Source organism: Thamnophis elegans, chromosome 3 (genome assembly GCF_009769535.1).
Source record: "Thamnophis elegans isolate rThaEle1 chromosome 3, rThaEle1.pri, whole genome shotgun sequence".
Lineage (NCBI taxonomy): Eukaryota > Metazoa > Chordata > Lepidosauria > Squamata > Colubridae > Thamnophis > Thamnophis elegans.
The window spans coordinates 4,818,282-4,843,296 of NC_045543.1; the positions used below are offsets into that span (position 1 = coordinate 4,818,282).

The 25,015-nt window shown below is 41.1% G+C and overlaps 1 protein-coding gene across 2 annotated transcripts in view; it reads left to right on the plus strand.

Annotated features, from left to right (window-relative positions):
- ASAP2 (ArfGAP with SH3 domain, ankyrin repeat and PH domain 2) overlaps nt 1-25,015 on the plus strand; it is a 116,621-nt gene that overhangs the window by 83,095 nt on the left and 8,511 nt on the right. The window contains exons 13-25 of one of the 2 annotated variants that reach the window (XM_032214693.1): nt 3,872-3,920; nt 4,842-5,008; nt 5,731-5,864; nt 6,959-7,053; nt 8,981-9,170; nt 11,878-11,963; nt 12,155-12,270; nt 13,317-13,384; nt 14,241-14,354; nt 15,479-15,731; nt 21,125-21,286; nt 22,673-22,832; nt 24,369-24,430. In XM_032214693.1, coding sequence (XP_032070584.1) covers nt 3,872-3,920; nt 4,842-5,008; nt 5,731-5,864; nt 6,959-7,053; nt 8,981-9,170; nt 11,878-11,963; nt 12,155-12,270; nt 13,317-13,384; nt 14,241-14,354; nt 15,479-15,731; nt 21,125-21,286; nt 22,673-22,832; nt 24,369-24,430 — 1,656 coding nt within the window. The remainder of the gene's footprint in view (nt 1-3,871; nt 3,921-4,841; nt 5,009-5,730; nt 5,865-6,958; nt 7,054-8,980; nt 9,171-11,877; nt 11,964-12,154; nt 12,271-13,316; nt 13,385-14,240; nt 14,355-15,478; nt 15,732-21,124; nt 21,287-22,672; nt 22,833-24,368; nt 24,431-25,015) is intronic. The other variant, XM_032214694.1, reaches the window with a different exon arrangement.

Genomic DNA, 25,015 nt, shown 5'->3' on the forward strand with positions numbered 1-25,015 from the left:
GCGACCTTCCTTGCCACACTTGTTAAGCGAATCCCTACGACTGTTAAATTAGTAACATCGCTGTTTAAGCGAATCTGGCTTCCCCATTGAGTTTGTTGGTCAGAAAGCCACAAACGGTGACCGCATGACCCCCAGGACTCTGCAACCGTCATAAATAGGAACCAGTTGCCCACTGTCCAAATTTTGATCATGTGACCCTGGGGATACTGCAATGGTCGTAAGTGTGAAAAATGGTCATACGTTAGTTTTTTCAGTGCCATTGTAACTTTGAACAGTTACTACTAGGTGCCGATTACCTCCCATAGACCGATTAGATCACACAGGTTAGGTCTCCTCCGGATTCCATCTGCCAGCCAATGTCGGCTGGCGACTCCCCGGGGGAGAGCCTTCTCTGTTGCAGCTCCGGCCCTCTGGAATGACCTCCCCGTGGAGATCCGGACCCTTACTACCCTCCCGGCCTTCCGCTAAGCTGTGAAGTCCTGGCTGCTCCAGCAGGCCGGGGGGCTCACGATATATCCAGCCCCCCAGAGATTGTGATTGTTGTATATTTTAATGTTGTTTGTGTACTATTCCCCCCTCCCTTGTTTTATTGTAAGCCGCCCGGAGTCCTTCGGGAGTGGGCGGCATACAAATCAATTAAACTAAACTAAACTACTAAAGATGCACAGTTTCCTTTTGGAAGGCATTATCTACATTATGTTTATTTGTGTGGTTGATAGACACTGCAAACAGTATTGTTTTTATTTTTGTTCTCCACTTAACTCAACCTAGATGCTTGATACGGAACTGCCAAGTTCCTAGTATTGGCATTTCTGAGAAGTAATGGGTATTTAGTTTGCTAGACTTTTGGTATTACTTTAGTTCAGTGGTAGTCAACCTAGTCCCTACCGCCCACTAGTGGGCGTTCCAGCTTTCATGGTGGGCGGTAGGGGTTTTGTCCTGATACTGAAGCACTTTCCTTTTTTTAAAATTTAATTGACTTTTTTAAAAAATGTCTTCGCATTATTTAAAAACATTTTCACTAGGTTTTTATAAAATCACCATTACTGTGGAACCGGTGGGCGGTTAGAAAATTTTACTACCAACAGAGATACAAAAGTGGGCGGTAGGTATAAAAAGGTTGACTACCCCTGCTTTAGTTGCAAGACTGGAGACTACCATCCACTAGCAATCAAGCTTGATAGTAAAAATGGTTTTTAAAAAAAGGTCAAAGTGAGTTAGAAGGAACTTTTATGAAAAGAAAGGTCATTATAACTCAGCAGTCCTCAGCCTTTGCAGGTTGGTAGCCCAAATTGGGGTGTGTGTGTGTGTGAACCAGGCCATGCAAGCTTCTTTAAGTGCATGTGCATGTATGCCGGCCTGTCACTTGCACAAGTCAAGCCGCGCATGTGTACCAGCCCACCACTTGTGGGGCCCAGTTCCAAATAGGCCACACCCTGATAGTGGGCCAATCCCAGTGGTGGGTTTCAAAAATTGTTGGAACCTACTCTGTGGGTGTGGCCTCCTTTGTGGGAGTGGCTTGCCACCCATGTGACCGGATGGGAGTAGCTTGCCGCCCATGTGACCGGATATGAAATTATGAATTAGTACTTAGGTCAGTCCAAGTAGCTATTCAGAAACTCTGGCATTGAAGCATGCAAGTCTTAAAGCTGACAAGTTACAAGATCCTTGCACCCCCTAAACCTTTAGAAAAAAAAACTTAGGTCTTCAAACCTGACAGCTTTAAGACTTGTGGACTTCAACTCCCACAATTCCTCCTCCAGTCACGTTGGCTCAGGAACTCTGGCATTGAAGCATGCAAGTCTTAAAGCTGTCAAGTTACAAGATCCTTGCCAGTGGTGGGTTTCAAAAATTTGCCCAATTGTTACTGTATTTGTGCAACACCAGTAGTTTCCTAAAGCCGCTGTTATGGGATTGACTCATATAAATAGCAGCCTCAGCCTATGATTAAGTGTATCATGGAGATGATACAGAGCAACAGAGTTGGAAGGGACCTTGGAGGTCTTCTAGTCCAACCATCTCTTCAAGCAGGAAAATCTATACCCATGATGGTGAAACTATGGCATGTGGCCTGCTTTCCAGGTCCACTGGTGGAACCTCTTCTAACCGGTTCGGTAGATTTGACGAACCGGTTCTACCGAATAGGTGCGAACTGGTAGGAACCCACCCCTGGCCAATCCTGAGGGTTGGGGACCCCTGGTATAATTGCTCAAACCAAATATCCATTTAATTAAGAAGACCACAGTAATGTCCGGCAAGATATTTGTTAAAAAATATCTTGTATATTCTACACATGTAGTCCTCAACTTACTACCACAATTGAGCCCAAAATTTCTGTTATTCAGTGAGATATTTGTTGAGTGAATTTTGCCCCATTCTATGACCTTTCTTGCCACAATTGTTAAATGAATCACCACAGTTGATAAGTTAGTAATCCGGTTCATCCTGGCTTCCCCATTGACTTAGCTTTTCAGCAGATTGCAAAAAGTGATCACATGACCCCGGGACGCAGCAATGGCCATAAATATGAACTATTTGTCAAGCATCTGAATTTTGATCACATAATCATGGGGATGTGTTCTGACCCCCCTCGTCCCACACCAACACACACTCCGAGCCAAAGAGTTACGGCATTTAATTAACATACATATAGGTCCTTGGCAGCAAACCGGCACAGACAAGCTTGGGCAGCAATAAACACAGATAAGGCTTGGCAGCAATCCAGCCTGCCAAGCTCACAATAATGTTCTCCGACATTCGTTCCTGCATTGACTTCTGCAAGAGGGGCGTTTGCACAAGCAGTCTTTTTATAGTCTGGAGAGGAGCCTAATGACCACCAGCTGAGTGCAATTACCTCCTGTAACTGCGCAACTGTTCCTGACGCCTATTAGCTCTCCGGTGCCAGGCATCTAGGAACAACTCCCTTGGCTCCTCCCCACTGCTGACGTCTGGACCACACTCCCTTGTCTCCTCCCCACTGGTCCAAGGCTCAGGTGCCTCCTGGTGGCCAACCAGCCTCTCTGTGCCCTGCTCCGAGTCGGAACCCTGTCCAGGGTCTTCCACATCCTCCAGAGCCGACTCATAGGGCCCCTCGCTGTCGGAGTCTGGTGGCAGCTCCAAACGGCACCTGGTGGGCCACAACAGGGATTCTACAAAGGAACTGTGAAAAAGTCACTTTTTTCAGTGTTGTCGTAAGTTTGACCGGTCACTAAATGAACTGTTGCAAGTCAAGGACTATCTGCATTGTTATAGGAGTGCTTCTTAGGCCCCAAAGACTCATATTTCAGATACGAGGGGAAACAGGATGGAGAAATAATCAAGACGTTGTTGAGAATGAGTTGTAAAATACGTACTAACCTTTTTTTATTCTAGCTAGTGCTGAGTAAGATGGAAAAAAATATTGCTCTTATATATGAAATGGTAGTAGGAAAAAATTGCCTCTAGATTGCTTAATCCTACTGTACTTGAAGGTTCTGGTTAATTTTAACCCTGTTTAGTGTGTATAGGGCAGTGATTTAAACCCCAATAATGACATCCACGAGGTGGCGCAGTGGTTAGGGTGCAGTACTGCGGGCCACTTTAGCTGACTGTTATCTGCAGTTCAGCGGTTCAAATCTCACCGGCTCAAGGTTGACTCAGCCTTCCATCCTTCCGAGGTGGGTGAAATGAGGACCCGGATTGTTGTTGGGGGCAAACCGCTTAGAGAGGGCTGAAAGCCCTATGAAGCGGTATATAAGTCTAACTGCTATTGCTATTGCTAATAAGTGAGTTAATTAAGTGTTCATTAAAACGTTTAATTTGAATAAATAACATATGTGTTTATTCGTAAAATGAAATACATAGAACAATGAGAAACTTTATTATTTTATAGATGACAGAACATATCATTTTCAAGCAGAGGATGAACAGGACTGTCAAATGTAAGTTGCATTAATGTATAGGTAGTCCGCATTTAGTGATCGCAGCTGGGACTTGCAACTTGTTCATTAAATGAAGCTGTCACTAACTGAAATTGAAACTGATCTAATTTCAGAGATATTTCCAGCATTGATAACAAACATTTTTTTCATATTTCCCAGTTTCTTTTTATGTGATTTCCAATCCATCCCTAGAAAATTGACTTGAAAGGAATTTGTCGACTCTCAGTTATTTTTTGGTTAGCCTAACCTCAACTTTTTTTTTAACACTTCAGACTATTTTTTATTTTCCATTTTCATAACATATAATCACATGTATACTATTACATAGCCAATATCCTATTGTATTAAGTAGTAATTACATCAGTTCCTCTTGCCATCAACGCCCAGAAAGATAAAAACCCATTATTAACTCTTCTGCTCTCCATACACCTCTTTCTTCTACCTCTCTCCTACCTCCTTTCTTCCCTCCATCATCCTTTTCTACTCTACTTCCCTTTCCTTTCTCCTTTTCCTCTCTCTACATTCCACTCCCCCTTATCCTCCTCATCTTCCCCCCTTCACCCTCTCTCCGATCCCTCTCTTCCCATCTTTCTTCTCTCCTCTGCTTCCCACTCTTCCTCTTATTGGTGTATTTCAGCTTCTGAGCAAACTCCATTCTATGTTGATGGTATTTATGCTTCCATATCAATATACTTAACATATCTTAGTTTTAAAGAAAAAATAAGAGAAGACAGTATACATGTGCAATCATATTCCATTAAAATCTAACGCCCCTTGTCAAGCCTAATATACATCCCTCCCTCCCACCCCTAACCTCAACTTTTGAAAACCTTCTGTCTTTTATTTAAATTTCGTTCTGTGTGGATGGTAGGAAACTGTCAGTTCCATTTCGCACCGTAATTCATGTTTTTATTTTTCAAGTTGGATATCTGTGCTGCAGAATAGTAAAGAAGAAGCTTTAAATAACGCCTTCAAAGGTGACGATAACACGGGAGAAAACAACATTGTCCAAGAACTGACAAAAGAAATAATATCTGACGTGCAAAGAATGCCTGGAAATGACATGTGTTGTGACTGTGGTGCGCAAGGTGACTTTAAAATCTCATAAAATTACTGTCTTTTCCCTTCTTCTGTCTAGGCAGGAAAACAGCGGTGAAAACACTGCCTGAATCCTCAGTATGCAGCTCAAGGGCTTCGTAAACAAACAAGTACTGTAGGATGAAATAGTTTTCTGAGAACTCGCAAGACAAGGGCAAAGAAGAGTGTTTTAAGGAAACAAAGGGATATTTAGGAAAAAGTATATAGCTTAAGAATCAGGCGTGGCGGGGGTGGGGGCAGGCAGATTTGATAGTTCCTGCTCTAAAGGAAAAACTATCAATTATATATAATACTGTCAAAAAAAGTATCGGTCAGGAAAATTAATTACAAATAGGCCCTTTGTTGGTATTTAGCGTCTTTGTATTTATATACAGTATGAAGTTTTGAAGTTTGAAGTTTTAATAGATTTGTATGCCGCCCAATCCCGAAGGACTCCGGGCGGCTTACATAAAAGCAGTTTAAAAAACAAAGACTAAAAAAGTTAAAATACAAAACAGCGGATTAAGAAGGGACACAACATACACTCGATGTTAATGGGGCTGAAATTAAATCCAAGCACTTTGCGATGAAATAGCCCTTACAGAATTTTCATTTCTATGAATAAAACAGTCACATTGGTGCTGGTAGAACTGAGTTAAAAAGTCTGTTGAATAGATGGTTTCAGTACCTTGTCCAAAGTTGGAGTCATTGCTGTTACCTTTCTTTCTTCTAGATCCAACCTGGCTCTCAACAAATTTGGGCATTTTGACTTGCATTGAATGTTCAGGAATACATCGAGAACTTGGGGTCCACTATTCCAGAATGCAGTCCCTTACATTAGATGTGCTGGGTACATCTGAATTGCTGGTAAATTAAAAGTATTTCTATCAACAACAACAAAAACCTCTTAGGGGTCAGCATAAGTGTGTCTCCTTTTTTTTTTTTAATTGAAAATTTTTAGAAAAAAAAACTTTTGCAAATATTTACCTCCCCCCCCCCCGCCCTCCCCCAACCTTCCCCCCCCACGACTTCCCAGAACAAATACAGGGTATAAATCTTTAACAAAGATGTTCTAAAATAAACTTAAATAAAGTTAGTATCATCTTTCATTTGAGCTTTAACTCCTCTTTGCTAGGCTAACTCTAAACAGATTATATCATTCCTTGTTTCTTCAGTCATAAACTATCTGGAATTTCTTAGTCCCGTATTTAGTTTGAATATAGTCAATCCATCTTCTCCATTCCAGTTTATATCTCTCATTTGAGTGGTCCTTGAGATGTGTTGATATTTTAGCCATCTCTATATGGTAGTGAGTCTCCTATTTTTGTAGGCTTCATCCCATAGCAACCTTCTATCAGAGGAAAACTTACTAAAGTGGTTTTCTCTCCTTAAAAATCCTACTGAATTTCTACTATATAAGATAGCTAAAAACAGCTCAAAGAACTGGGAAGAAGAAAAAATCCATTTATTGAAAAACTCTTCAGCTTCTTTGAGATTTAGTCCATATATTTAAATGTTATCTTAAAATGTCTGCATTACATTAAAATAAACGTATTTCCATAAAATGTCATTTTAATTGGAGAAAGGAAACATCCGTACCTCACAAAAATCTGGTACAGGAAAATGGACTTTCATCTTTGCAGTAATAGAGATTATATTTGTGTGATGTTATTATTATGCGAATGATGTAAATCACAAAGGAACTTGGTCCATTGTACATAAAAGTAATTGTGCTGAAGTCTAGAAAACTGAAATTCCACTATAGGGCAATGTTATTTTCAAATAAAACCTGCAGAGGTAATACTGGGCCTTTGTTTAATCTCTTATTTTATTGAAATGTTTTAAAAAAACTGTGGCTGTAAAGTAAAATTTACAGATGCAGAATTCAGGGTTCTTGAGGATATTGGGTTTAAGTAGCCACTGGGTTCATTCATGTGGTTTGTTGACATTTATCTTAATAGCTTGCTAAGAATATCGGGAATGCAGGATTTAATGAGATTATGGAATTTTGTCTGCCAGCAGATGAACTAGTCAAACCGAATCCAAGTAGCGATATGTAAGTATGAAAGATGGAATGTTCAAAGTGATACCTGTGTTGGTTGTGGCATAATGTGTGAATGGAGTTAATATGATGAGCTTTGTTTTAGTGATTTAAGAGCAATCTCTTAAAAGAGATTGCTTCTTCTGCAGTGGTGGGTTTCAAAAATTGTTCGAACCTACTCTGTGGGTGTGGCCTCCTTTGTGGGAGTGGCTTGCTGCCCATGTGACCGGATGGGAGTGGCTTGCCACCCATGTGACCGGATATGAAGATGCCGACGACACTTGTCAGAACCAACTTAAATTACCTCACACACAGCACTGGCATGCATAAGAATATGATGTAAACTTGTTTTTTAAAAGGCATCTTTGGTTTGCATTAAAACAACTTCAACACACGCAATGTTCTGATTGCACCACAAACGCAGTAGTCATCCTTACCTTTTACAGAGGCACTGAGTTTTATAATATGAGCTTGATAGTGTAGAATAATCATATCCAAGGACCAGTGGTGGGTTTCAAAAAATTTTGGAGCCTCTTCTGTAGGTGTGGCCTGCTTTCCGGGTCCACTGGTGGAACCTCTTCTAACCGGTTCGGTAGATTTGGCGAACTGGTTCTACCAAATAGGTGCGAACTGGTAGGAACCCACCTCTGTTCTTCTGGCTCTACTGGATCTTAAAAGCTAAAAGAGAAAATTGGCCCTTTTCAGATATTTAATAGGTTCTGCTGATGTCTTAAGTCATACAGAAATGAATCAAGAATTAGGCCATCTGATGTTAGTCCAGCTGCCTTCAAGCCTAGCGCCATTTGCACAAAACATTACAAAACAAACCTTTTAAATCCTATGCAATTTCTATAATTATTTACTACGGTAGTTATCACATCTAGCAATAACTGTTGGTTACTACCGATACAAATCAAAGCAAATAATAAGCTCTTCCCCAAGACAGTACACGAGATATTAAAATAGCGATTAGCAGTATGAAAACTAATTTGGAAATAAGAGTCTGTTAATTGCTGAAAAATTTTGACGTGTCAAGGAGAAGGAGAATGATGGGAGTTTTTTTCCCCTCTAGGAATCTATAAATAGTCACCTGGCAATCTTAAAATCACTATAGTCCATTTTTTTTTCCCCTGACACAACTACCTTTTCCACTTTGCAGGCAAAGTTTCTTCAAAGTCTGGGCGTGCACAGGAGATTGTGTATGTGAGCAGGGAGCAGAAAGTCTGCTGTCGAAGGAGACTTTGGTTGGGTTCTGCCCAGGCCAATTGGAATTGGATGTTAATGCTGAAAGAATTTCCCTTATGGTCGTCAGCATCCCTTCCACATTCAAAATCAGTTCTAGAGAGTTGAGGGCCTTTCTACAGCAGATTTTGGACACATGGGAAACTTTAGGGCACTAGTTTTCAGATTTTTGCAATTTCAAGATATGTGGATTTCAGCTCCCAAAATTCCCTTGCTAGCATGCAACCATGGCGATTGTGAATTTGTAGCAGATTTTCTGTTAATTCCATATTAGCAGTAAACTGTTAAATTTACAAGACTTAACAGACTTCCTGTAAAAAAGAGCATTAGAATAATGTTTTTTTCCCCCCTAAATTCAGTCTAGAAATCTCCCTTGAGTAATTTAGGGGACGTATCTGTTGAATTGATTATCAGTTGTTTCAAGTAGCTGGGGAAATGAAGACCACTTATAGGCATTTATCTCCACATATTTGGATCATTGTTTTCCAATGGATAAATCAATGCTCACAACTGCAACACATTCACAGATTGTCAAGAGGAGGGAAAGGTCATTACAATGCTGCAAATAAAATCCATGACGTTTATATGAGCCATTTTTTAAAAAATTAAGATGTATGAATATCGTTGTATATTTTGCAGAACAAGTATTTCAGCCGTTCATCATGCACCATTTTACAGTGTATGCCATATCTCATTTCAGGAATGCTAGAAAAGATTATATTAATGCCAAATATATTGAAAGAAAATATGCAAGGAAAAAATACACTGATAATGTGGCCAAGCTGCAAAACCTTTGTGAAGCAGTCAGAGCAAGAGACATCTTTGGACTCGTTCAAGTGTATGCTGACGGGGTGGATCTCACCGAGAAAATCCCATTAGCAAATGGTCATGTATGTACAGAAACCTCCTGTTAATCAAGTTTTGAACACATGCTGTATTTGTAAAAAATAGATCAGAAGAAGCAAAGAAGCAACAGATGGAAACTAATCAAGGAGAGAACCAACTTAGAACTAAGGAGAAATTTCCTGACAGTTAGAATAATTAATCAGTGGAACAACTTGCCTCCAGAAGTTGTGGATGCTCCCAACATTGGAAGTTTTTAAGAAGAGATGGGACAACCATTTGTCTGAAATGGTATAGGGTTTTCTAGCTGAGCAGGGGGTTGGACTAGAAGACCTCCAAGGTCCTTTCAACTCAGTTATTCTGTTATTGTGTTAGGTCAGTGATGGCGAAACTTTTTTGGCGCCCGTGCCAAAAGCGGGGGGAATGCAGGGGGGTCATGCGTGGGCGTGCCACACCCATAATGCTATGCGCGTGACACCTCCTGCGTGTATGTGTGCGAAACCATCAACAACCATACACACACCCTGCTTTTGCCACAGTTTTTTACACACACACACCCCTCCCCGGCTCCAGAGGCTTTCTAGGAGCCTGGGGAGGGCGAAAACAGCCTCCTCCGGACGCCCTCTGGAGGCCTCAGTAGTTTCCCTGAAGCCTCTGGGGGGCGAAAACGGGGAACCCGGAACTTCTGGAATTGTGTCTTCCAGTTTGTCCGTATGGCACTTAATATTTATTTCTATTGTTTATTCTTGCACTGAAAGGAGATTAATTGGCTAAATAATATTTTAGATTCTGTGTCTGCTTTTACAGCTGAGCAACACCATCTAAAAACGTTCTTTGTCTTTTCCTATAAAGCTAAATTATTGAGGTAATAATATCCATATTATTATGGATATATCCATAATAATATAATTAAAACTCTCCATTCTTATGTGTCCACTTCAGTTGGCAATTCAGCAATTCAGTTCCTCTATAGTAATTTGGAAGCTTTTAATATTACAGGGTAAAAACATTGTAAACGACGTCCCTTATTATATCTTTCTCCAAATGCATACATATCATGCATACCTCCATGGAGTTAGGCGTGAATTGTCTTGTTTACATTTGTCTTTCAATTTCAGCTTCATTGAATGCAGCCAATCCAGAGTTTTAAGAACCATTAGTGCAGTTTTGGAAACAAGCCTGTAGAGAAAACATTTCAAAAGTTGTTTTGTATGTCAGGAAAATGGATACACAAATGTGTATATCCTGTCTTGGGAGAAATGAGAATGAAAGTGCACACTAATTTTTATATAGGCTTTGAAGTTGTATTCTGACCATTTACACAATGGGATAGAACAGTGCTGAAGGGCAGAATGTATTCTAAATTGATCATGACTAATCTTGGCCTCCTTAATGTTTCCCCTGATCTTGAAATATTAAAATGACCTGGAATATAAATAGTGTAGGGTTATTATTCATTAAACATTAATGTTAGTGTTGATTATCCTGAAACGGAGGCTCCCACCTCTTCCTAGCACCACTACCCTTTCAGTCAATGTAAAGGTCCTTATTTATTATTTATTATTTTATTTATAAAATTTATATGCCGCCCAATCCCGAAGGACTCCGGGCGGCTTACAAAAAAGAGAGGGGAAAAAAAAAACAGTTTAAAATCGCAACACCACATACATTCATTCTAATCGGGGCTGGACCTCAACAATGAGGTCAACAGCCCCAGGCCTGCCGGAACAGCCAGGTTTTTACAGCTTTCCTGAAGGCCACGAGAGTGGGTAAGGTCCGGATCTATGGGGGTCGCTGATTCCAAAGGGTTGGAGCAGCCACAGAGCAGGCCCTCCTCCGGGGACCCGCCAGCCGACGCTGTCTGGTTGACGGCATCTGAAGGAGGCCCAATCTATGGGATCTTACTGGCCGTTGGGAGGTATGTGGCAGTAGGCGGTCTCGAAGGTACGCTGGCCCTAAGCCATGTAGGGCTTTAAAGGTAATAACCAACACCTTGAATTGCGCCCTGAGTCCTTCCTCTCATCTTGCATATGATCTTGCATATTACTCTGTAACGCCTAGATTAGTTATCAGTTTTCTTATATTACAATCCAAACTGTTCCAGTTCATCTTACGTCTACTTATTATATTTTCATCTCTGTGAGGTGGGTAAAGCTGAAAGAAAAGAAATTAGGCCAGTCTCCTAGCTGGCTTTCATCCCTAGAGGAGGACTAGAACTTACCATCTCCTAGTTTCTAGGCAGACACCGTCACCACTACACCAAACTGGTTTTCATAGACAGTGTTGTGGTGATTTGGTGAAGTCTCTTTTTTTGTTGTTTAGCTTACAAAATCAAACACTACTTTCTAGTATCACCATTTAATTTATCAGTTGACCGTTGTCAGTTCTCTGCCATTTAGGTAGCAGAGAAGGGACTTTTTTAAAAAATGTGATTGTTGACCTTCAACATCTATTAATAAAACACTTCAAAGCAAAACAGGAATGTTTTTATGTTAATCCTCTAAAACAGACCCAGGGTAACACAAAGGAAATTAAGAGGGTGCCTCTTAATTTTGCCTTATCTTCTTGATTTTGGCCACTGTACTCAAATCTGGCTTTCAAGTAATTTTGAAAGCTAAATTTGAGTACAGTGGCCAAAATTGTACGGTGCAACAATAAATCGTAGACTCAAAACTTATTTTTAAACATGCTTTTGCTTGGCACTGGTTAGAAGACTTTTTTTTTCTTCTTTTTCTTTTTTCTTTTGTATTTCAGGAACAAGAGGAAACTGCCCTTCATCTTGCGGTGCGATCGGTAGATCGGACTTCACTTCACATAGTTGACTTCTTGGTACAGAACAGGTGGGCCATCTGTGACTAAAACCCTTGTTTGCATCTCAGTTTCATTACTCAGAATTGAAGAAAGGACCCTTTCATTAAATGTTAAAGTTTGATGGAAACAACTGTCTGAATATCTCGAATCAAGCAAGCTTTGGAGAACCTTCCGTGCCATTTACACGCCAAATAATTTTGTTCTCTCTCCTCCTGTGCAGTGGCAATCTTGACAAGCAGACTTGTAAAGGCAGCACAGCTCTGCATTACTGCTGTTTAACAGATAATGTGGAGTGCCTGAAACTGCTGCTGAGAGGGAAGGCTTCAGTTGAAATAGGTAAAGAGAAAAAGGAGTATTGGGAACATAAAGTCTCTCTCTCTCTCTCTCTCCCTCCCTCTCTCTCTCTCTCTCTCTCTCTCTCTCTCTCTCCCTCCCTCTCTCACTCTCTCTTTCTCTCTCTCTCTCTCTCTCTCTCCCTCCCTCCCTCACTCACTCTCACTCACACACAAATATTATTGAACCGTATGTCTAAAAGTAGAAAATTTGAACTCTCAGGCAATGGGTATAAAATATCACAGTTTTATGTGGCCTCACTCCCAATGTCACAGGAATCAGATGGCAATATATGACTCTGTAAAGTGAGAAAAAATGTTCAGTTCATTATCCTATTTTTTAATGTGGACACTGCACTAAACATGAATTAGTCCCATGGGTAAATTAACCGTGACCCGTCAAAACCGCGCTCGACTAAACCGCGCCTGATTAAACCGCGTCGCTGACGTCATCAACAGGGCGACAACAGCCAGCGCGGAGAAAGAAGGGCGCTTTAAATAGCGCTTTGAAAGCAAGCTGATTCAACTTAAGGTAAGGGTTAGGTTTAGGGTTAGCTTTAGGGTTAGGGTTAGGTTTAGGGTTAGGTTAAGGGTTAGGGTTAGGTTAAGGGTTAGGTTTAGGATTAGATTTAGGGGGGTTAGGTTTAGGGGTTAATTTTAGGTTTAGGGTTTACAGCTTCTGTCTCCGCGCTGTTGTCGCCCTGTTGATGACGTCAGCGACACGGTTTAGTCGAGCGCGGTTTTGTGGGTGAACCAAATTAACACACACACACACACACACACACACACGATGTGTGCCCTTATATATCTTGTATTTTGGTTCCCTTAATCTTCATCCAGTATGACCCTCTGATGAGCGAGATATAGGCGGTGCAGACTAAAATATATGGAGCCACCATGTTAAAGAAAGCAAATTAAAATAACGTAGCAGCTAATATGTCTGTCTTTGGCTGGACTGTTCCTAATATTATATTCATTTTGTAAGCTACTTATACTGCATTTTTAGTAATACAAAGTTGCAAATCAACTTTTCCTTTCATTGATTTATAGCAAATGAAGCTGGAGAAACGCCACTTGACATAGCTAAACGCTTAAAGCATGCACACTGTGAAGAGCTGGTAAGATTTTGATTTATGCATAATGATCTTCCCTTACATTAGCTGAGTGGCCATGATGTATAATCTATTATATCTTTGGACAGCCCCTTCCTTCCGCGTACACAACCATATATGTGGAGGGAGTACATTTGAATTACAATACAGTCATTAGTGTCACATAATAGTATTTAGGAGAGATCCCACAGATTGGGCCTCCTTCAGATGCCGTCAGCCAGACAATGTCGGCTGGCGGCTCCCCGGAGGAGAGCCTTCTCTGTGGCTGCTCCGACCCTTTGGAACGAGCTACCCCCAGAGATCCGGACCTCACCCACTCTCATGGCCTTCAGGAAAGCTGTTAAAACCTGGCTATTCCGGCAGGCCTGGGGCTGTTGACCTCACTGTTGAGGTCCAGCCCCGATTAGAACGAATGCATGTGTTGTGATTTTAAGTCTGTCTCTTTTATTTATTATTTCTTTCTTCCTCTTCTTTTTGTAAGCCGCCCGGAGTCCTTCGGGATTAGGCGGCATAGAAATTCTATAAATAAATAAATAAATAAATAAATAAATAAATAAATAAATAAATAAATAAATAAATAAATAAATAAATAAATAAATAAATAAATAAATAAATAAATAAATAAATAAATATTTAAATAATGTTATTGCGGGACCCTCCATTGGATTGTTTTTCATTTGCTCTATAAATAAGACTTCACGTTCAAAACCTTTATAAATTTCTTCAAATATCTTCAACATAATTTTGCCCTTAAAAAAAAGAAAGGGATAGCAAATAACTTGGTTCCAGGTCTGTTTAACGGTTTGGAATTTAAGTGGTTGACATGGACTGGGTCCCATAAAGCCTAACTTTGGTCCTTTAGCTTACTCAGGCTCTGGCTGGAAGGCTTAATTCTCATGTTCACGTAGAATATGAATGGCGGTTACTTCACGAAGACTTGGATGAAAGTGACGATGACGTGGATGAAAAACTGCAGGTACGTATTCAAATATTTCGTGATTTTATTGAAGCACATTTAAATACTTCTAATTTCTCAGGTAACCGGCTACAGATAGTTCTCGGCTTACGACCGCAATTGAGCCCCAAATATTGTTAAACAAGACAAGTTGTTAAGTGAGTTTTGCCCCCCATTTTACAATCTTTCTTGTCACACTTGTTAAGTGAATCACTGCAGCTGTTAATTGGTAACATGCAGTGGTGGGTTTCAAAAATTGTTGGAACCTACTCTGTGGGTGTGGCCTCCTTTGTGGGAGTGGCTTGCCACCCATGTGATCGGATGGGAGTGGCTTGCTGTCCATGTGACCGGATGGGAGTGGCTTGCCGCCCATGTGACCGGATACAAAATTATGAATTAGTACTTAGGTCGGTCCAAGTAGCTATTCAGAAGTTAGTGGTTAGAAGCAATCGTAAAGCAAGATATGGAATTAAAACCAGAAATATTTTGTTGGCTGTTTGAAAGGGAGTATAATATATATTTAATTTTACACATGTTAGCAGCTGCTGGAATTGTGTTTGCACAACAGTGGAAAAACAGAGATATGTATAAATAAATTGACAATTAAAATCAAGAAGGCTTTGAATACTTTTTCACGTGGGATTGTTTTTAGCAATTGCCAACTAACGGAAACAGAAATTAGAAATCCAAAAGTATGAAAGAAAACACCAATTATGTAAGGAAAGGTCCCTAAAATGTATAAGGAAATATTACTAGATCATTATTAATGCGTAGATAACTGCGGGACATTACACACCCACCAGTGTGTAAAAAAATTTTTTGGAACCTCTTCTGTAGGTGTGGCCTGCTTTCCGGGTCCACTGGTGGAACCTCTTCTAACCGGTTCGGTAGATTTGACGAACCGGTTCTACCGAATAGGTGCGAAGTGGTAGGAACCCACCTCTGCTTCTCTCCTACTCTTACTTCCCCTCCCATCTGAGGGCTGTTGATGCACAACTAATAGTACTGATTTGAAAGCATGATTGAATGTTACCAGCTTCATTTGCCTTATGCCACAACAGAGTTCTGTACTTACATTGATAGCGTGGGACACAAAAGTATTTGACAACGTGGCTCTCTTTCGAATTCTTTTTTTTTTTTTACAGCAAGCCAGCCCTAGTCGAAGAGAGGACAGACCTGTAAGTTTCTATCAGCTAGGATCAAGCCAGCTTCAGCCTAACGTCGCCTCTCTGGCAAGAGACGCTGCCAACGTAGCCAAGGACAAGCAGAGAGGTTTTATGCCAAGCCTATTGCAAAATGAGACTTATGGGGCCGTTCTCAGTAGCAGCCCACCTCCCGTTCAACCTGCAGCACCTGTCACCAATGCACCACCTTTGCCACCCAGGAATATTGGGAAAGGTACTAATGCTCTCATATTTGACAAGATGATGAACAGCCGAAAACTGTTCGGTTCTCTCTCTCTCTTTTTTTTTTTCTTTTGAAGGTGTGGGGGCTCATTGTCAATTTGTCCAAATAAATATTAACAATATGCATCGCTTCCTTTTAACTTGGAATCAAATTGCTGTGTATACTCAAAATAGAGAAGGTGGGGAAAAGTTTGCCAAAATTAAATGCTATATTAGAACTGGCGTGTAGCCAGCAAACATACAGTATAGTAAAGTTTTTATTACATCTTTTGTTGTATGAGCCGAGGTGGCGCAGTGGTTTGAGTGCAGCACTGCAGGCTACTTCAGCTGACTGCAGTTCTGCAGTTCGGCTGTTCAAATCTCACCGGCTCAGGGTTGACTCAGCCTTCCATCCTTCCGAGGTGGGTAAAATGAGGACCCGGATTGTTGTTGGGGGCAATATGCTGACTCTGTAAACCGCTTAGACAGGGCTGAAAGCCCTATGAAGCGGTATATAAGTCTAACTGCTATTGCTATTAGGATATATCACATGGGATTTCTAATTTATGTCTTCAACGAATGGTTCCATTAATGTTGTTTGAAGATGCAAATGAATGCAGAAGCCAGAACATAATGCCGTCAACAATACAAATATTTACATCATTTCTCAATGTAGAAATTTGGGTTTACTGGCTATGAACAACAGCTCCGTTCTAAAGTAAGGTATTTGATCTACCACTTATTTCCTATTGATTTTAGTGGCCAAATTGCTACGTATAAATGACTTCTTTTGGAAATGAATGTGACGTATGCAGTGCAGCTTGCAAATCTAAATCTCCCTGGATTTCAATTTCTCTAATTGGACCCTGTCACAAATTCTGCAGTTCTGACCTTGTAAATAATTAACAGCAGAGACTATTGTCTACAACAGTGTTTCTCAACCTTGGCAACTTGAAGATGTCCGGACTTCAACTCCCAGAATTCCCCAGCCAGCATTTGCTGGCTGGGGAATTCTGGGAGTTGAAGTCCAGACATCTTCAAGTTGCCAAGGTTGAGAAACACTGGTCTACAATATGTGGCTTGTGCTTAGAGAGTTCCTTAATTTAGTGGCTTTCTTCGATAGTGTAAGTTGTACAAAGAATCATGGAAAAATGTTTGTCAGCTTTGGAAATAATATTCTAGTTTTGGTCAAATGCTCAATTGAAGATGTAGAAACCAAACAGAGAAGGAACAAGAAGGGAAAAAGGGAGAATTTTCACTCTCTAGTCCCTACAAGTTAGAACTATTCCACATCTGATTTTCAACATTAACTTACAGTGTTGTATAATTTATGAATAGGAGCCATCAGATTTCAACCTTTTGTCCAGATCTTCCTCCTCGTTCAGTGTTTTATTCAATAAATGAGATTGAAAGTCAGTTTAAAATCCAAAACGCAACGTAAAGTTTAATAGCTGAAAATATCTGAAAGTCACTTTGAATTTTTCCCTTGGAAGGCTTTGCGTGCTTTTTTATTTTTATGACAAGAATATGCACTCAGATAGATAATAATCTTTCACTTCTTTACAATGGCCTGAGCGTATACAGGTAGTCCTCTACTTACGACCACAGAGGAGCTTAAAACTTCCACTGCTAACCAAGACAGTTCTTAAGTGAGCTTTGCCCCATTTTGTGGTGAAATCACTACAGTTGTTAAGTTAGTAACACAGTTGTTAAGTGAATCTGGCTTCCTCACCGCCAGACGTTTGCAAAAGGTGATCACATGACACCCCCCCCCCCAGGACACTGCAACTGTCATAAATACATGCCAAGCGTCCGGTTTTTGATAACATTACCTTGGAGATGGTGCAGTGGTTGTTAAGTGTTTAAAAATGGTCGTGTCACTTTTTTCAGTGCTGTTGTCACTTTGAAATAATGGTTGTAAGTTGAGGACTACATATACCGTATTTTTTAGAGTATAAGACACACCTTCCCCCCCCCCCTTAAAAGCGCGTGGAAATATTGGTGCTTCTTATACACCGAACACAGCCATTTTTGGCCTCCCAAAGCCCCACCCCCGCTTCCCATTTTTGTGAAAAACAGGCTGTTTTTCACAAACAAATGGAGGCTTTTTTGCCTTTTCTCAGCCCCCAGCAGCCCTCTGCAGACTTCAGCAGGGCTGGGGCAAGGCAAGAACGGGGGCTGTTTCGCCTTGCCCCAGCCCTGCTGAAGCCTGCAGAGGGCTGCTGGGGGCTGAAGGAAGGCAAACACTTTTTTTTTCTTACTTGCCTCTTCAAAATCTTGGTGCGTCTTATACACCGGTGCCTCTTATAGTCTGAAAAATACAGTAAATCAGTTGTGAAGGGCCTAGAAGTGTATCTAAATCTTTAACTCAAGGAAAGTCAGAGGTCTTAAGTATGTCAGGGTCATGGCTGTCTCTTTCCACTGATGGAGTGGAAGTCGTATGTGCTCTCTGTGTGTGTGTCACTGCAAGGGATGAGCTTGGAAACCTTTCTCCATCCTCTACATCAGTGGTAGTCAACCTGGTCCCTACCGCCCACTAGTGGGCATTCCAGCTTTCATGGTGGGCGGGAGGGGTTTGCTGTAACTCTGCTTTAATAAATTTTATAAAGTAAAGTTACTTCCCTACTTTATAAATCACCATTACTGTGGAACCGGTGGGTGGTTAGAAAATTTTACTACTAAGAGAGATACAAAAGTGGGTGGTAGGTATAAAAAGGTTGATTACCCCTGCTCTACATCAACAGTCCCCAACCTTTCTTGCTCTGCAGACTGGTGGTGGTGGCGGGAGGGGAGGGGAGAGGGGATGGCTCCGTGCAAGCAAGGGGGTGCATGAGCACACCACTTGCGCAAATTGACATTTCGTCCACTGCTTGTGCAGCCCGGTTCCCAACGGGCCACAGCCCAGGAATTAGAGACCCCTGTTCTATATATAGGTTGTCCGTGAGCAGCAACAATAGCTCCTTAGCTGGTTGACGTGGAAAGCGTCTTCAAGGCTGCTGGGCATGTATTTATGCTTTGTAATTTTTAACATATGTTTTGTTCTTCCTTCAAGAGAACATTGTCGCTAAAGCATAGAATTTATGGCAAGCGTTCTGGCAAAATGAGGGTTTTGTCATTGTTCTGCTTATTGAGAACTCAGAAAGGTGGGCAATAAAGCACTTTGAAAATTGAATTGAATTGAGAGACCGCCTGCTGCCAATTACCTCCCAAAGACCCATTAGATCACACAGATTAGCCTCCTCCGGGTTCCGTCTACTAGCCAATGTCATCTGGCCACGACCCAGGGGAGGACCTTCTCTGTGGCGGCTCCGGCCTTTTGGAACGAGCTCCCCGCAGAGATTCGGACCCTCACCTCTCTCCAGGCCTTCTGAAAAGCCGTTAAAACCTGGCTGTGTCGGCAGGCCTGGGGTCGATGAGTTCCCTTCCCCTCTCGAATCGTGTGGCTGTTGGTTGTTTTTAAATGCCCTGTATTTTTTGTAGTTTTTGTGTTTCCCTTCCCCTCCTTTGGGTTTGTGCGCTGCCCTGAGTCCCGCTGGGAATAGGGCGGCATATAAATAAAATGAACCTCGAACCTCGAATTTGAGAAGTGACAGGTGTGGGCATTTTGAAACAAATGGATGATTGATGTAAGTGGGGGTTTTTTTTCCCCCTTCGCTCTTGGTTCTTCTTCAGAAACAAAAAAACTAAAAGTTGGCATGGCAGAACATTCAACTTTTTGAATGGAGGATGCCGATACAACAGGGTCAGGAAATTGTGTCCGCAGGAAGCTATTTCCTGTAGTGCCATCCGGGTCATCCGAAGGAGAGGGATCCTAGAGTTTGTGGTGTAATAATAGCACTGTGTCCACCTCCCTGTTAGAGAACGTAGCTCTGTACCTCTATGAACCACCTTTTAATAATTAATCTTTTGTGACGACAGATAATTTAAAGGAAATCACAGCACTGAAGGGTGTAGAAGCCCAGCCAAGATCAGCTTGGGTGTTCCTTCTTTGTGATTTACGCAGGTTATACTCTCAAGCTTTTGCTCATCATCGGCTAACAAACTGCAGCTTTCCTTGCTACTGTTCCTGCTTTTGAAAACGAATTACTGCAGTTGAGGGGTTATCAGCAAAATACTTCTTAGCTATTGTTACATCATCAGGAAAGAAGTGATTCATGAATTCACATATATAACACTCCTTTCCCCACCTCACCAACTGTGACATGATCAGAAATCCTTAAGATCACTGATGTAACGGGAAAATTTGACTCTCCAATTCATTTCCTCATCTGTCATCTGCCCCTTTACATATCTGTTTTGTGGCATATCCGGCAACTGACTTGCCACAAAAAGGTGAAAAAAGAAATTATGGGACGTGGGGGTAACTATCATTGCTTTGTCTGCCATCATATCATATATCAGAAGATTTAAAGTTCCAGCTCATCAACTGGGATAAGAAAAAAGAAATTGTATTCCCTGTGCACCCTAATTCAGTTGCCTGGTTTATCCATTTCCTTTAATAGCATGATTTATATTACCATTCATGGTACTGGCTGAATCAACTAAAACAGCATAACGCATCAATAATTCTGTGTTTTAAAAGTGTGTTAAACAAATTGGATGAAGGAATATAATTACATCTTGAGGATGTGCCCTGTTGAAAGTTGAAAGTAATATGAAAGTTTTGACTCCATAGAGAGCCGTAGCTGAATTGACTAATGGCATAGTTATCCAGAAGCTCTGTTGCAATATTATTTTTTAAAAAAAATGGAGACCTGCATCCCTCTCTGTGATGCCGTCAGTAACTTCCCTGTTTGTTCTTGCAAATGAACATGATTTCAGAATGCAGTTCAACAGGAGTGCATTATACCAGTGAAAACATTTGTGTTTAAATGCTCATATTGAAAACATGAAGAGCCGAGGTGGCGCAGTGGTTAAATGCAGCACTGCAGGCTACTTCAGCTGACTGCAGTTCTGCAGTTCGGCTGTTCAAATCTCACTGGCTCAAAGGTTGACTCAGCCTTCCATCCTTCCGAGGTGGGTAAAATGAGGACCCGGATTGTTGTTGGGGGCAATTATGCTGACTCTGTAAACTGCTTAGAGAGGGCTGAAAGCCCTATGAAGCGGTATATAAGTCTAACTGCTATTGCTATGAATATAGAAAAAGGACATTACTGGAGTAATCTTGGCCTTTCAGGTGGAACCCTCAAAGGGAGGTATTCTGCATTTTGTAACACCTGAACCAGACCTAGATGTCACAAGATTCATGGCAGCTATACCTGTCCAAACAGGTGCTTTAGAAATGGCCCCATCTTTCTTTAAATCTGAAATACGTGTACTTCTGGATTGCAGCCAGTCCATTGAAGTAGCTCATTTCACAGCCAACTCTAATTATAATAATAATACAGTCTTCTCCTTTCTTTTTAGTTCAGTCTTCATTTCTTGGCAGTGCTGTTCAGACAACTCCTTCATCGAACACACTGTGGAAGACAAATTCTTTAGGAATGGAAAGCATAAGCAGGCAAAGGTCTTCATCCGATCCACCAACTGTCCATCCCCCTGTTCCACCATTGCGTGTAACATCTACAAGTATGTTTGCTCTTTCCGCTTGCTCTCTCGGTTTTTGCTGCGTCTAATCATGGTTGGCCTTGACTGCCCATTCCACACAACTCATTCTTACTCTTCCTTCTTTCTGGTGAACGTAGGTTTTCTATCATAGTTTCTGAATATCCGTAATTTATTTCAAGCAGGGCTGAGAAAGATGGCATTTCCACGTAGCTTTGCAAAGAGTTCAGGCTGTCCTCACGTTTTAAAAGATTGTATGCAATATTATTCGATATCTTGATTGTGCATTGGGATGGTCTGCTATTGATTGCTTCTGTTTATATTTCATGGAAAATATTATTACTATTATTATTATTACTATATTATTACTATTATTATTATTATGTGATGACCCTGGCTGAGATGGGTAGCTGTAGCTACATTATTATTTTTTTTAAAGATGTTAAACGCCTCTCAGGAAGGTTAGCATATTAACCAGCAATAAAATTAACATCCTATAAAATGTCTTAAACAGTGGTGGGATTCAAATAATTTACCAACCAGTTCTCTGCCCTAATGACCAGCTGGGTAGGTGGGGCTCGGTGGTCATGTGATCATGTGGGCATGGCCAAGTCAATGTCACTCAGGTCGATGGGCATTTTGCCTTAGCTGTTATAATGTCATAAGGGTTGACCGGAGAGGCAGTTTCTGTAAGCAGGGAAGCTTACAGATTAAGCTACAAACAACACCAGAATGTTTCCGTCCTGCCTTCCTTACAGGATTAGCCCTGTAAAGTGGGGAAAAAACAAAATAAGATTTCTTCCAAAAAAACGGTTCTCCGAACTGCTTAGAAAGTTACCAACCGGTTCTCCCGAATAGGTGCGAACTGGCTAAATCCCACCACTGGTCTTAAATTAATCAGGTTTCTGTTAGTTTAGCTTTCAGTGTATGATTTTCCAGAGGGGCAGCCTCGTGCAGTGAAAACAGTGAAGAATTTTGAAGAGCTTGTTACTGAATGCATGGGCTCTGGATATTCTGTCCATTCTATCTTAATATTGCAGTGAATTGCAGGTAGCTATACCCCATAAGTGAGTCTATTCAAATGAGACAACTAAACACTTCTATAATGTGTCCAACACCTAAGACAGTGTACGATTAGCTTTTTACAATTCAATTCCTTCTATGCATATGCAAAAATATTTCTTATTTCATTGAATTGGACTGAATTCCAGAAAAGTGTATTTAGGATTTATAGCCTTGTAATCTTGAGCCTTAATTTTTTGGTATAAAGTGGAGATTATGTTCCTCTCTCTGTGTTTTTTTTTTATAATAAAACAAGTTTCTAAAGCATGTTATTGGGTTGGGGGGGGGCTTGTTTCAAGCATTCCAGCATTTATCATCCAAATACTTACTGTCCATGCATTTTTATAGACATCCTCTCTTCAGCACCTCCAGCTGCAAAGGCAGCCTGTGGTTTTGAAGCTTTGAACCAGCAGTCAAAACAGCCAACTCTACCACAGACCAAACCTACTCCACCACCACTTCCTCCGCAGCCTCCAAGTCGAATATCTCAGAAAAAGCCTCTGTCTGGGTAATAATTTGTGAGATACACATTCTAAAAGTTCTGGTTAAAAAAATAGATATGCTCAAACTGTGGCTGAATGTCAAAACTGTACTAATAATTTGCACTTTCCGCTGAGTGAACCTTCTTGAAGGTTTTGTTCTGTTGATTTAATTCGTTCTTAAGGGATGAACAAGAGGAAAGAGAGAGGAGAGACATTGGCAGGATAGGCTCCAAAGTATGGAGAGTGGAGGTGGGTAAGCTTTGATAAGACCGCCTCCTGCCGATCACCTCCCATAGACCGATTCGATCACACAGGTTACGCCTCCTCCGGATTCCATCTGCCAGCCAATGTTGGCTGGCGACTCCCCGGGGGAGGGCCTTCTCTGTTGCAGCTCTGGCCCTCTGGAACGATCTCCCCGTGGAGATCCGGACCCTTACTACCCTCCCGGCCTTCCGCAAAGCTGTTAAGTCCTGGCTGCTCCAGCAGGCCGGGGGGCTCTCGATATATCCAGCCCCCCCCCCCCGGAGATTGTGATTGTTGTATATTTTAATGTTGTTTGTGTATTATTCCCCCCTCCCTTGTTTTATTGTAAGCCGCCCGGAGTCCTTCGGGAGTGGGAGGCATACAAATCAATAAAACTATGAACTATAACTATAAACTAAACTATAAATTGTGGAAGAGCATCTGGATATCACCTCTTATTGTCATGAGAGAGAGAAAAATTCGCAATTCGCAATTTAATGAGCTTATATGCCGCCCAATCCCGGAGGACTCCGGGCGGCTTACAAATACGAAATAAAATAAAATAACACATAGGGGAAAGAAACAAAAACAGTTTAAAAAACAACAACATACATTTGGCTTAGCTGGGGGTTGGACCTGATTTAAAAATCAGCAACCCCAGGCCTGTCGGAACAGCCAGGTTTTGGAAAGCCACGAGAATGGGAAGGGTCCGGATTTCTGCTGGTAGCTCGTTCCACACCAGGCTTGAACCAAAGTCATGCTTGAGAATATCTGTGGGGGTAATATTTATGCACGTTTTGGTTATCTTGGTCTTAGGCTGACCAGAATTTTCTCTTGTTACCTCTGGTTTCTGTTACTTGCTCAGTTAAATAGAGAAGTATAATTTGGGGAAAAACAAACAAAAATTGCATCTGTCCATGTGACACACTTTCTCCAAAACTTCCAATTCATAGTTTGCTGTGTCATAGTTGAAGGTAGGAGTCAAAAAGCAGTAAAAACTAGTATTGCCTGTAAGCTTTGCAGAAGCCTTCTTTTAGCTTAAGGCTTCTCTAGGCGTGGCAACCGGAATTTCTAGAATTCTTGTCAGTAGAATGACAATGATTTATGAGCATCCTGGCTGTTGTTGTTGTTATAATTTGTCAGATATTTATTTTGAGGAGACATTTAAGATGAGGTTGAACATTGGCCAATACGTATAAAGGTGCAATACAGAATAATAGCATGCGGAATATTGTTTCAGAAAATAAATGGGATGGTGACGACGGGCTAAAATGGGAAGCAGTGATAAGGAGAATAACCTTTGCTTCCCTTCTAAATAGGAATGACAAGTCGTCCAACTTAACTAACAAGAGTAAAGGCCCTGGATCTCTGCAGTCTTGTGGTAATTATTATTTTTTTTAAAAAAATTTATCTTGTTAATTTCCACTTCTTTTTTTGTAATAAGTTTTAATTTTATAACATGCAAAAATTCCAATTTCAATTGAACTTCCTTAGAACCAACCAATGTGCTTATTTCATATGTAACAAAAAATAAATAAATAACAGGAGCTGACTTCACAAGATGGGTTTTGTGCTGTGCTTTATGGACAGAAAGAGCCGAGGTGGCGCAGTGGTTAAATGCAGCACTGCAGGCCACTTCAGCTGACTGTTATCTGCAGTTCAGCGGTTCAAATCTCACCAGCTCAAAGGTTGACTCAGCCTTCCATCCTTCTGAGGTGGGTGAAATGAGGACCCAGACTGTGGGGGCGATATGCTGACTCTGTAAACCGCTTAGAGAGGGCTATGAAGGGGTATATAACTGCTATTGCTAGAAGGGTTCACAATAACAACCAAATAACCTTTTTTTCCCATCAATCCAACTACATTTTTGGAGGCAGTGACTAATCTCCCCAACGTTTTCTAGGTACTTGTGAGAAACAAATTGCAGAGAAGATGAATATAACGATTTTGCTAACAAGGGATTTGT